Consider the following 12,039-nt stretch of genomic DNA (forward strand, 5'->3'; position numbering starts at 1 on the left):
CGTTAGACATTCACTAGATATGAAATAGTAAAGATATGTGACGTTCCACGGCAAAAGGTACCTTATGGCGGCTGGCGCTTACGCTTATTATTATCGCCACTCCAATATTCAGTCGGGGCAATGGTACCTTTTGCCGTGGAACGTCACATATCTTTACTATTTCTTATCTAGTGCATCTCTAATTCATTTCCCGAATCCCGCCGTACGTGTAACTATCGTAAAAATTTACAGTGCGGCGCGCGGTGACGTGCGTACGTGAGCGCGTGTGGCAACCAACTGGCTTGCTTTTCTACCGTGAACGGGAGCAGATTCGTAGGTATTAATCCGAGCTCGCGCAGAGAGTTCCATAGGCCTGCTCACGCTTAGCTCCACATTTCTAATAGGTTTTCCTGTCATCTATAGGTAAAGAGCTAATATGTGTACTTTTTTCATAATAAAAAGACCCAGTAGTTTCGGAGATAAGGGTAATGTTAATTTTTTGCCTGTTTTCTTAAATAACTTCTAAAGTATTTATTTTAAAATTATGAAAAAAAAATATTTGAGATTCTAATTCTAAAATGAGCCCCTTCATTTGATATATAACAAAGATATAGTTTTTTTTCTTCTATTTATCATTCATCTCAAAAGTGACCCCTTTATTTAAATTTATATTACATATTTACTTTACATGTATGTCTTTGGGTTATAGACAAATTTCAACTTATTAGTCCAGTAGTTTCGGAGCAAATAGGCTGTGACAGACGGACAGCCAGACACACGAGTGATCCTATAAGGGTTCAGTTTTATTCCTTTTGAGGTACGGAACCCTAAAAATAATGATTATAATAAGTTTTTCACCTTATGCCCATGTGGCGGTAGCAAAACAGCCAAGCCACATATTTTGACTAAGGTGTAGAGTTAGTGAAGGGGCTTGTAGAGTTTGAAGCTTGGCTCGACAAGAGATCTGATAACTTTTTAACAGTGCGAGTCTTAGGCTTATGGTTTCGTCTTAGCAACATTTTACATGAAAATGTTTTTGGTGGGATAATTTTTTACAGTATAAATATTTATTCGTAACAGTTAGTATTATCTTTTAACATGATTTTTACTGTACATCTGGGCCCTATTTCACCAACGTGACAGGTGCGACATTTGTCGACATCACTGTTACTGACGTCACAGGCCTTTATAGGCTACTGTAACCGCTTACCATCAGACGAGCGGTGTGGTTGTTTGCCACCAACCAGTGTTGGGCGTAATTAATTACTCGTGTAATTTAATTACTAATTTAATTACATGTAATTAAAATGTTTGTAATTTAATTACATAAAATTTAATTACATGTAATTAGTTTTTCTGTGTAATTTGCAATTGTGATTACATTAATTAGTAATTAAATTAATCAATTACTTTTCATTTACCTTTTTAATAATATGCAAATATGAACAAATTTACTTGTAGTAATTATAAAGAAAAACTTTTATGAATTCCATTATACGCTGGATAACGTTATAACATATTTTTTATCCCTGGAATCATACCTTTACAGGGTACTATGTGACACACCACGTTGAATATGGCGGTCGGCGCTTACGTCGCGTAGCACCGCATTAGTTTGCACGATGCACATCCCTGGTGCGCCGGGTGCGGGCCAGCCCCAACCCTATCCTGTGTGTGATAGCGGACAGACTTGACTGCCCGTATATGAGACACTGCTGCGAAATGCATGTTTCCAGCAGTGTATATATATTGTAATAGTTAATTAGGTACTAACATTAGGAACGCAAGTCTACTAACAAATCTGTATGAGTCCATAGTTGCTCGAAATAAATATTTTTCATTTCATTTTCATTTCATTAGTATTGGGGCGCCGGTAATAATGACGTAAGCGCCGACCTAAGGTGCCTTTCGGGTTGGACTGTAGCAAAGGGGGGGCTGGGACTTGGACAATTGTCACAAGAAATACGACAGTTGTCACGAAATTCCGACACAGAACTCATTTACTGTCAAGAATTACCGAAAGTTCTTTGAAATCTTGTGTCAATTGTCATCATAAACATCACAAGAAAGATACCTGTTTTTTGCCGATATAATAAAGTTTTTTTTTAATAATACAATGATAGTGACAAACAGGAATAAGGCCCGTCCGATGGTAAGCTATAACCGTAGCCCATGGATGCCTGTGACGTCAGCAACAATGTCACGTTGGTGAAATAGGGCCCTGGTGCTACATTACGACACCGGTGCTATAATAAGCACATTAAAACACTCCCTTTGGCCGTGTTTTAAAATTCGTCATTCGTTGCAAAATTTCTATTTTTCGCACTTCTATCGTAAATAACTACCTATGTATTAATAAAAAAAGTTACCTATATAAGTAAGTAGTTACTGCCTTTAAAAAGTATAAGTGTCTAAATGTTATTAGACTTTTTGATTCTTTAAAACGTCTTTAGGTCAATAAAGCAAGTGAAAAATTATTAGAGTTAGACCAAGAAAAGTCTGCAGCGATTTGGACAGCCCACGCAATGAAGGTGTTATTTATAAGTCATAATTTCATAGAAGTTTCTTCAAATCGGCCTTATTAATGAGAGATTAAAAATATTCAAAATTATCTTAAAATATTTTAATCTATTATTTCATCTCATACGTTCAATAAGGCCCGGGACTGGACCTTTTTACCTGCACTGACAGTGGATCTTCTTAGCAACAAGTACAAATTCAGAATAATAGGGAGCAACTGCTATTTTTGAATGCTGGGCCTTGTTACCCGCCGGGCCTCATATGCCTGCACCTCACCTACCTTATTTATTTGTTTTACAAGGGGAAAATTTGTTGATTAATCGTGCTAATATTGATACCCAAACAAGCGAAACATTCTAAAATTGAACCACAAGCGTAGCGAGTGGTTCGTAAAGTTGAACCTCGAGCGTAGTGAAGGTTTCAAGGGGCGAGGGTTAAATAAAATTTTCACTACATCAGCTCGTAAAGGCCCTCTTGATTGTTCGAAACGGATAAGAAGAGTGGCATTTAATTTGATGCAAATTTTGAGTTGTTTCCGTAGGTATACTCGTAAAGCTCAGTTGGTTGGTAAAATTGACTTTAAAATGATAAATATTGAATAACGTTAGTTTGAAATTGATTTAAATGATAAAGTAAATATTATCGGAGATATATATATATCGGATATCGCTCTTAAACAAAAAATATATGTCGCTAGTCATTTATAACCTAAAAGCGCCAAATTACGCAAAATTATATTGAAATGACACCTGTCTATTGAACTTGAAGAATACTTTAACAAGGGTGGTTATCTGTATGACAATGCACCTAAAATAATTTTCAAATGTATCTATTATTTCTATACTTAACACGATAACGAATTCTACGTAAACCAAACCGCGGGCAATCCCTAGTACATATAGAAATAAATAAGTGTAGGTAAGTTTCCATTAGTGTACCTACTATTAACAATATAACTATTTACCATTGATAATAATTTTATAAACGTTTTGCGTATTTTTTACGGGCACCGCGCTAATCGCTAGCCCGCCACCGTCGATCGCTGCCTCCTGCCACGGCGCACAGCGCGGCGCGCGAAAACGCCGCGCGTTTGAAATGTAACTCAATATAAGCGCGGAATGCATACTTACGTATCAGTATTTAGTGTCGCCGTGATTTTATATTTCTAATATTTTGTGTGGGAACTAAGATCTTTATTATGACCGTGTAATATTAACTCTACAAACTTTAATTCAATATTGGCTATACTGCTTAACCAGAAATGAATATCTAGACAAGCACATTGTCTACATTTCTAACTTTTTACAAGTATACTAAGTTGATAGATAATATCGTAATTTTACAATATTAGCTACTTTAATTCTTTATTGACAAAGTAATTCGTGTTTTTACGTTCACCAGAAAGCAGCTGTTCCAGATTTCTAAAAACCGAATATTGTGAATAAATTAAAGTGTTATTGAACATGTTACAGTTTTTTGTAACTTTAATTTTATATTTACATAGTTATTTAGCAAAATTGAAATATTTAAATATGGCCGAACGCTCCACCTATAATTTTCTAATATTTTACATAAATGTCATTTAACATGCATGCAATAACATATCAAAAAAGAAAAAACTTTAATGTTATCAAAACCCATTTTTGTTCCACCGCTGGTCTATTGTGTTATTTCGTTACTTCTTATTTTGAAGGTTAATTTATGTAACGGATTTAGTATTATGATAATGACTAATTTATGACAGGTATATAGAGTTGAGGTAGGTATATTTAAGGCGATTGACATATGTTATCTTTTCGTTTCAAATAAGTTCTTATTATGTTTGTACAAATTCCAGATTTTTTAGATTAATTACTGATGCTAATAACATCATAATAGCGTAAATTACATTAGATGCCTACAAAATAATATAATAAAATAGACGTTTTTGCGGTTAGAGATCTTATTTTATAGCCTTAGCACACTGCCTACTTCATCCTATAAATAAACCTTAAGCAATAAACCAATGAAACGACCAAGTCGTGAGTAAGCAAGCACAACACTTGTGTTGTCCGATATAAATAATTGCTACAAACGGGGCATTGCCTAATAAACACTACTTCCAACCCATTCTATACCTTATCTACAACACGTAAGGTGTAGTTTAGTGTGGCAGAGCGCTTGATGAGATGCAATTAGAGACATGAGATAGCCGGACTGTATTAAGTAGTTAACTATTATTTCGATCTAGTTACCGAATGACGTAAGTGACTAAGCTTTTCTACGTAAATATGACTCGGTACTGTACTTTTTGTGCTAAGAAAGTTATAGATGTGAACTTTGGGCACAGTTGTACACGTAGAGTGTTTAAATCTACATCTACACGATTAATTTGATTGGGCGTTAGAATGCATACATTTGCATTGTTTAATATGAGAAGTAGTTATCATGGCAACTAACTTTCCTGTTTGTTTGTTTTAGTTTAGCGAATCTGACTTAACTGTATTGCAGCATTGTATAATTATAATCCAATTTTTTTATATGTAATGTGGCCAAAACAGGGGACGATCCGAAATATTCGGTACACATCTTGTCATCCTACCATTTTGTACACCTCGTCAGCTTTACTACTTCTACTATTGCCTATACGAGTACATTAAATTCACGATAAACACAGAGCTGATCAGTACATTTCTGTTGCAGGAATCGTGTCAGTGTCAGACGGGCACCTCGATATCGCGAGTCCTCAAGAAAACTGGCGCGTGCTACTCGCACACTATGCGGGTCCTACAGCGTTCGTTGTTGTCGCCGTACTACTGGCCGCTGCGCTGCCGCTCGCTGGGTGAGTGTGTGGTGTATAGAGTCAGCGCCAGACGGGCTTCAGACCAGGAGAACTGGCGCGTGCTGCTCGTACACTATGCGGGGCCTACAGCGTTCGTTGTTGTCGCCGTACTACTGGCCGCTGCGCTGCCGCTCGCTGGGTGAGTGTGTGGTGTATAGAGTCAGCGCCAGACGGGCTTCAGACCAGGAGAACTGGCGCGTGCTGCTCGTACACTATGCGGGGCCTACAGCGTTCGTTGTTGTCGCCGTACTACTGGCCGCTGCGCTGCCGCTCGCTGGGTGAGTGTGTGGTGTATAGAGTCAGCGCCAGACGGGCTTCAGACCAGGAGAACTGGCGCGTGCTGCTCGTACACTATGCGGGGCCTACAGCGTTCGTTGTTGTCGCCGTACTACTGGCCGCTGCGCTGCCGCTCGCCGGGTGAGTGTTGTACCTACAATGTTAGTGTCAGACGGCTCGAGATCGCGAGCCAACAGGAGAACTGGCGCGTGCTACTCGCACACTACGCGGGGCCTACAGCGTTCGTTGTTGTCGCCGTACTACTGGCCGCTGCGCTGCCGCTCGCCGGGTGAGTGTTGTACCTACAATGTTAGTGTCAGACGGCTCGAGATCGCGAGCCAACAGGAGAACTGGCGCGTGCTACTCGCACACTACGCGGGGCCTACAGCGTTCGTTGTTGTCGCCGTACTACTGGCCGCTGCGCTGCCGCTCGCCGGGTGAGTGTTGTACCTATAATGTCAGTGTCAGACGGCTCGAGATCGCGAGCCAACAGGAGAACTGGCGCGTGCTACTCGCACACTACGCGGGGCCTACAGCGTTCGTTGTTGTCGCCGTTCTACTGGCCGCTGCGCTGCCGCTCGCTGGGTGAGTGTTGTACCTATAGTGTCAGTGTCAGACGCGCTCCAGACCAGGAGAACTGGCGCGTGCTACTCGCACGAAACGCGGGGCCTATATAAAGCGTTTGTTGTTGTCGCCGTTCTACTGGCCGCTGCGCTGCCGCTCGCCGGGTGAGTGTGTGTTGTATTAGTGTCAGTGTCCGACGGGCTCCAGACCGGGAGAACTGGCGCGTGCTACTCGTACACTACGCGGGACCTACAGTGTTCGTTGTTGTACTTGTTGTCGCTGTTCTAGTGGTCGCCACCGCGCTGCCTCTCGTAGGGTGAGTGTTACACGGATCGTGTTCGTGTTAAAGACAGAAAAATAAGGAAGATCATGATTAGGATTATTAGGAATAGTTGAAAAACATAATGCTTGATGCTTCTGATTGTTGACTAACATTATAATCTGTTTGTTTTCAGACTGTTCTGGTGCTGTTGCTACTGGTGCCGCTCAGGTCGACGAAGGCGCACGTTCGACCGCAAATACGACGCGTGTCTCAAGGGCCTACTTGCGATAGTGCTCATCGGGTTGCTCACACTTTTCTTGTAAGTACAATATTAAACGGTTATATTCGCTTCGCTCTTATGGTTCTAGCAAGAACTCATAATTGCTTATATTATAGTGTTTAAATAAATAGTTTTCTCGCTTTGGTGGCCTAAATTGTTACAATTTCTAGGAGGTAATTGTTTATTTTCTATCATTGTCAGGTTCGGAGTAGTCTGCGCGTTCGCGACCGAGGAACAACTCGATCGAAGCGCCAGCGAAGCACCCAACGCCGTCCGCTCCGGCATCAAGGACACGAAGGCTTACCTCAACGCCACACAAGCCCACGTGCGATGGCTGCTCGTCAACAACTATGCCGAACTTGAGCGGACACTTGACAACCTCCTTACAAGTAAGTGTGTTAGTTACAAGCCAGCGAAGCACCCAACGCCGTCCGCTCCGGCATCAAGGACACGAAGGCTTACCTCAACGCCACACAAGCCCACGTGCGATGGCTGCTCGTCAACAACTATGCCGAACTAGAGCGGACACTTGACAACCTCCTTACAAGTAAGTGTGTTAGTTACAAGCCAGCGAAGCACCCAACGCCGTCCGCTCCGGCATCAAGGACACGAAGGCTTACCTCAACGCCACACAAGCCCACGTGCGATGGCTGCTCGTCAACAACTATGCCGAACTAGAGCGGACACTTGACAACCTCCTTACAAGTAAGTGTGTTAGTTACAAGCCAGCGAAGCACCCAACGCCGTCCGCTCCGGCATCAAGGACACGAAGGCTTACCTCAACGCCACACAAGCCCACGTGCGATGGCTGCTCGTCAACAACTATGCCGAACTAGAGCGGACACTTGACAACCTCCTTACAAGTAAGTGTGTTAGTTACAAGCCAGCGAAGCACCCAACGCCGTCCGCTCCGGCATCAAGGACACGAAGGCTTACCTCAACGCCACACAAGCCCACGTGCGATGGCTGCTCGTCAACAACTATGCCGAACTTGAGCGGACACTTGACAACCTCCTTACAAGTAAGTGTGTTAGTTACAAGCCAGCGAAGCACCCAACGCCGTCCGCTCCGGCATCAAGGACACGAAGGCTTACCTCAACGCCACACAAGCCCACGTGCGATGGCTGCTCGTCAACAACTATGCCGAACTAGAGCGGACACTTGACAACCTCCTTACAAGTAAGTGTGTTAGTTACAAGCCAGCGAAGCACCCAACGCCGTCCGCTCCGGCATCAAGGACACGAAGGCTTACCTCAACGCCACACAAGCCCACGTGCGATGGCTGCTCGTCAACAACTATGCCGAACTAGAGCGGACACTTGACAACCTCCTTACAAGTAAGTGTGTTAGTTACAAGCCAGCGAAGCACCCAACGCCGTCCGCTCCGGCATCAAGGACACGAAGGCTTACCTCAACGCCACACAAGCCCACGTGCGATGGCTGCTCGTCAACAACTATGCCGAACTAGAGCGGACACTTGACAACCTCCTTACAAGTAAGTGTGTTAGTTACAAGCCAGCGAAGCACCCAACGCCGTCCGCTCCGGCATCAAGGACACGAAGGCTTACCTCAACGCCACACAAGCCCACGTGCGATGGCTGCTCGTCAACAACTATGCCGAACTTGAGCGGACACTTGACAACCTGCGTACAAGTAAGTATCACACAAGGTGCCTGCTTGTCAATAACTATGCAGAACTCGAGCGGACACTTGACAACCTCCTTACAAGTAGTCTTTGCTCTTTGCTGCTCTGTGTAGGGCTGACTTTTCTTCTTTTATTTTAAACATTGCTCTATACTCGAGCTAGATATACTCGTACGTACGGCCTGGTATTGGACCGCTTCACTAATTAGAAGAAGAAATACATTTATTTAGTGTTCTCCATTACTAAAAGTTGATAGCGGTTTCCGGATCTCAACTATACCTATTCCCATAAGGGAGAGAACTAAATATATCTTGCCAACTAACGCAAAACGAAAAGGATTCATGTTTTGATCATAATGAAAAACACCTCATAGTGACAGTGAACAGACTTTACAACTAAAATAACTATGATTTCAGATAGCGGCACGACGGTATCAAGAAAACTAGGGGAGTTCTCACACGCGGTGTCCGTGACTACGCTGTACAATATGGTGCAGCAACTGGACACAGTGCAGGCGGATCTGAAGAGCGTCCACAACATCACATCTATGCTGCGGAACAACGCCGAACTGCTCAACTCTGGTACTGTTTGCTTATTCTTCTTCAGGGTTCCGAAGAAGAAGAGTATTTTTAACCAAACCGTGACTTAGTTCTTGAGTTCCCTTACTTTCTGTAAAATAGAGTTTGAGACGACACAATCGGAGCCTTTTTACGTATTCAGTTCCGCCTTTCCGTATGACATTACGCCCTGTTATATGTTTATTGTGTCTATGCTACACCTCATCCATGCAAGCATAGACATAGCCATATAGTGTACAAGTATATTTAGTAATCCAGAATTTATCCAGTATTATACCAATTACTCATTTCCCTTAAAACCCATACATCATTCAAGTGTCCATGTATCGTCGGCTGAGAATACGTTTGTGCCATACGCCACTTACATGGTTTGCAGGAGAGCGAAAAGAAGCAAAAAAAAATATGTTTCGGAAAGTTTTACATTTAGGAAATATTGAACGTATATATCATTTAGGCATATTGTGCCGAAGTGGCACTATTATAACCGTACTGCCTCCGAACAACTTCCGATTTTCCTTTGCTCCCTTGTTTATCAGTTTTAAAGTAAATTCAAATTAAATAGTTGACCACATTTTAGTCAGCTATTACCTTCTTTCACGGTAATTTTGTCTGCAGGTCTACGCAAAGTGAAGGCTCAACTGCTCCAGACCCTGGCCAAGTGCGAACAGCCGCAGTGCATCCGTCTGCAGGAGAAATACAAGATTGGACAACTCGACACCGAGATACAGTATAGCCAGGTCAGTTCACAACACCTTTATACACGAAAATCCGTGATTGTTTAAATCTAATGTATGATTCACATCCCGGGCTGGGTTGCATCGGCTAACTCCGCATTGTTGTGGATGCGTGTGGACAAAACTTAAGAGTTTGTACACGATGTTTAAAAATTATATGTAATTACTGTGTTTAAGCTTCAAATTCCTTTTATGATCTAGTTCTAGATCGGCGTCGATGTGAATCGTACATAAAAACCATAGGAGATGCTTTGCTAAGTTGCGGACCATTTCGATAGCTCATCATATCATTCGTATTTCTTTCTGTATTTTTCTGTGTGCACTTTTTCTAATGTTGTTGTACTGCACGGGTTCGATTTCATACCTAAAGGTAAAACAAAGCTTACAGTACACGTACAATTTTAAAATTCTACCGCTAATTTTACACAGACATAGACATACCTTTTGTCATTATTCAAGCGCGTTGATGTTAGCCTCGCGTCAACACAACGTAAATTGTATTGTAGTTTTATCAAATACGGCTCAGTATTTTAATCTCGCTATGTAAATATGTAATGTAGGCAACCTGTAAAACAACGATTTTACCAATAAATCAATCAATCAATCTGAATAAACATTATTTCATTCAATTTTATGTCGCTAATGAACATTTTGCAATGTTCATTCCATCAGGTTTATACAGTGTATCAAATGTACAGATAATCTCTAATATTGGTATGGTAATTACTGTGGGAGCTTACTGTGTTTATGTGTTTTATTAAACCACTCTACTTTGATGTTCGTTTCACGCTACTTTTGGATCAGATGCTTGATAAATACTTTCCGACGGTAAGTGTACTTTTGTGTCTAAATAGTTGTGGGTTTATTGGTTTAATTACATATTATATTTCTTACAATAATTTGTATTCAGTTGTTTAAGTGGGTTATCACCTTTTATGCCTTACGTTAAATAATAACATTAATAACGATGAGTAAACGCAGAAGCCATTATTATATTTTGTGTAATACTTTGACTTAATAATTATTTTGCGCGCTTCTCCGTAAAAATTATGTACATATTAACATTTATATTTGTTATGCTGGAGATAAAAAAATATTTACCTCGAACCATCCATCCAATCCTTCTGCTTTTGGCGTTGTGTTTCATATAGAGTTTCGTTAACTTTCTCTGTATTATCGCCCCTCATTTGAACTTCACTCAAATTCCCTCATGGTCAAAAATCTATCCAAGAAACTGAAGAAAATATTCATGTGTTTAGGAACTTAACTTAGCGTTTAGATCATCTCTTTTTTTATAGATTTGTGATATGTGTTGGATCGACCTCGGCCAGAGCATATGTGCCATTCTCAATCAAAAGGGTACTTTTTGTCGGTTGCCAAAGGCGCCATTACCGTAAAGCTTCAATTTGAAGCCAACCTTATCGACAACCGACAATGTGGTACCTTTTAGTTTAAAACACCACATATTTGACTGAAAACATATATTGGTTGGTTTTAAGGAGAGTGTTAAGCGTCGCTAACATGAGCCTCAAATACTTATAGATGCCGGACGTCTCCGAGCTGTTGAACAATGTGACGGAGCTCCTGGACAGCCATATTAAGGCAGACGTTGAAGAAGGACAGCAGGTGTTCGCCAACATCCAGGCCGGCATCCAGCGATCCGTGGACGACCACATCCCTAATGTGAAAGAGGCCCTCGCTGAGACCGGTATGTATACCAACATAAATGTAGCAACTACTGAAGGTTGTTTAACTCCTGGACAGCCATATTAAAGCAGTCATTGAGGAAGGACAGCAGGTGTTCGCCAACATCCAGGCCGGCATCCAGCGCTCCGTGGACGACCACATCCCTAATGTGAAAGAAGCCCTCGCTGAGACCGGTATGTATACTAACATAGTTAAATGTAAAAACTACTGAAGGTTGTTTAACTTCTGGACAGCCACATTAACGCAGACGTTGAGGAAGGACAGCAGGTGTTCGCCAACATCCAGGCCGGCATCCAGCGATCCGTGGACGACCACATCCCTAATGTGAAAGAGGCCCTCGCTGAGACCAACATAAATGTAGCAACTACTGAAGGTTGTTTAACTCCTGGACAGCCATATTAAAGCAGTCGTTGAGGAAGGACAGCAGGTGTTTGCCAACATCCAGGCCGGCATCCAGCGATCCGTGGACGACCACATCCCTAATGTGAAAGAGGCTTTAGCTGAGACCGGTGTGTATGCTTATTGATATAAAATATTCATGATGTTCCACAGTTAAAGTGTGAATCGAAACATTCGAATCTTTTTAGCTAAAGTGTTGATGATGTTTTATAAAATGATATTCTAGAATCATGTTATTTATTAGTCTTTCTCACGCTTATTCCATCAGATGATA

At 41.7% G+C, this 12,039-nt stretch overlaps 2 protein-coding genes across 2 annotated transcripts in view; both read left to right on the forward strand.

Moving 5' to 3' along the window:
• Window positions 1–5,534: 5,534 nt before the first annotated feature.
• On the forward strand, window positions 5,535–8,191 carry LOC134791575 (prominin-like protein). The gene is made up of 4 exons (XM_063762625.1): window positions 5,535–5,737; window positions 5,917–6,033; window positions 6,616–6,741; window positions 6,904–8,191. Exons 1-4 carry the CDS (start codon window positions 5,535–5,537, stop codon window positions 7,220–7,222), a joined length of 765 nt encoding a protein of 254 aa, XP_063618695.1. The 3' UTR covers window positions 7,223–8,191.
• Window positions 5,535–12,039, forward strand: part of LOC134791574 (prominin-like protein) — a 40,964-nt gene continuing 34,459 nt past the window's right edge. Inside the window, exons 1-12 of the mRNA XM_063762623.1 lie at window positions 5,535–5,737; window positions 5,917–6,033; window positions 6,065–6,181; window positions 6,616–6,741; window positions 6,904–7,091; window positions 7,270–7,407; window positions 7,586–7,723; window positions 7,902–8,039; window positions 8,218–8,355; window positions 8,764–8,928; window positions 9,541–9,662; window positions 11,202–11,367. Of these exons, the coding sequence (XP_063618693.1) occupies window positions 5,535–5,737; window positions 5,917–6,033; window positions 6,065–6,181; window positions 6,616–6,741; window positions 6,904–7,091; window positions 7,270–7,407; window positions 7,586–7,723; window positions 7,902–8,039; window positions 8,218–8,355; window positions 8,764–8,928; window positions 9,541–9,662; window positions 11,202–11,367 (1,756 nt within the window). The remainder of the gene's footprint in view (window positions 5,738–5,916; window positions 6,034–6,064; window positions 6,182–6,615; window positions 6,742–6,903; window positions 7,092–7,269; window positions 7,408–7,585; window positions 7,724–7,901; window positions 8,040–8,217; window positions 8,356–8,763; window positions 8,929–9,540; window positions 9,663–11,201; window positions 11,368–12,039) is intronic.

Source organism: Cydia splendana, chromosome 6 (assembly GCF_910591565.1).
Source record: "Cydia splendana chromosome 6, ilCydSple1.2, whole genome shotgun sequence".
Taxonomy (NCBI): Eukaryota; Metazoa; Arthropoda; class Insecta; order Lepidoptera; family Tortricidae; genus Cydia; species Cydia splendana.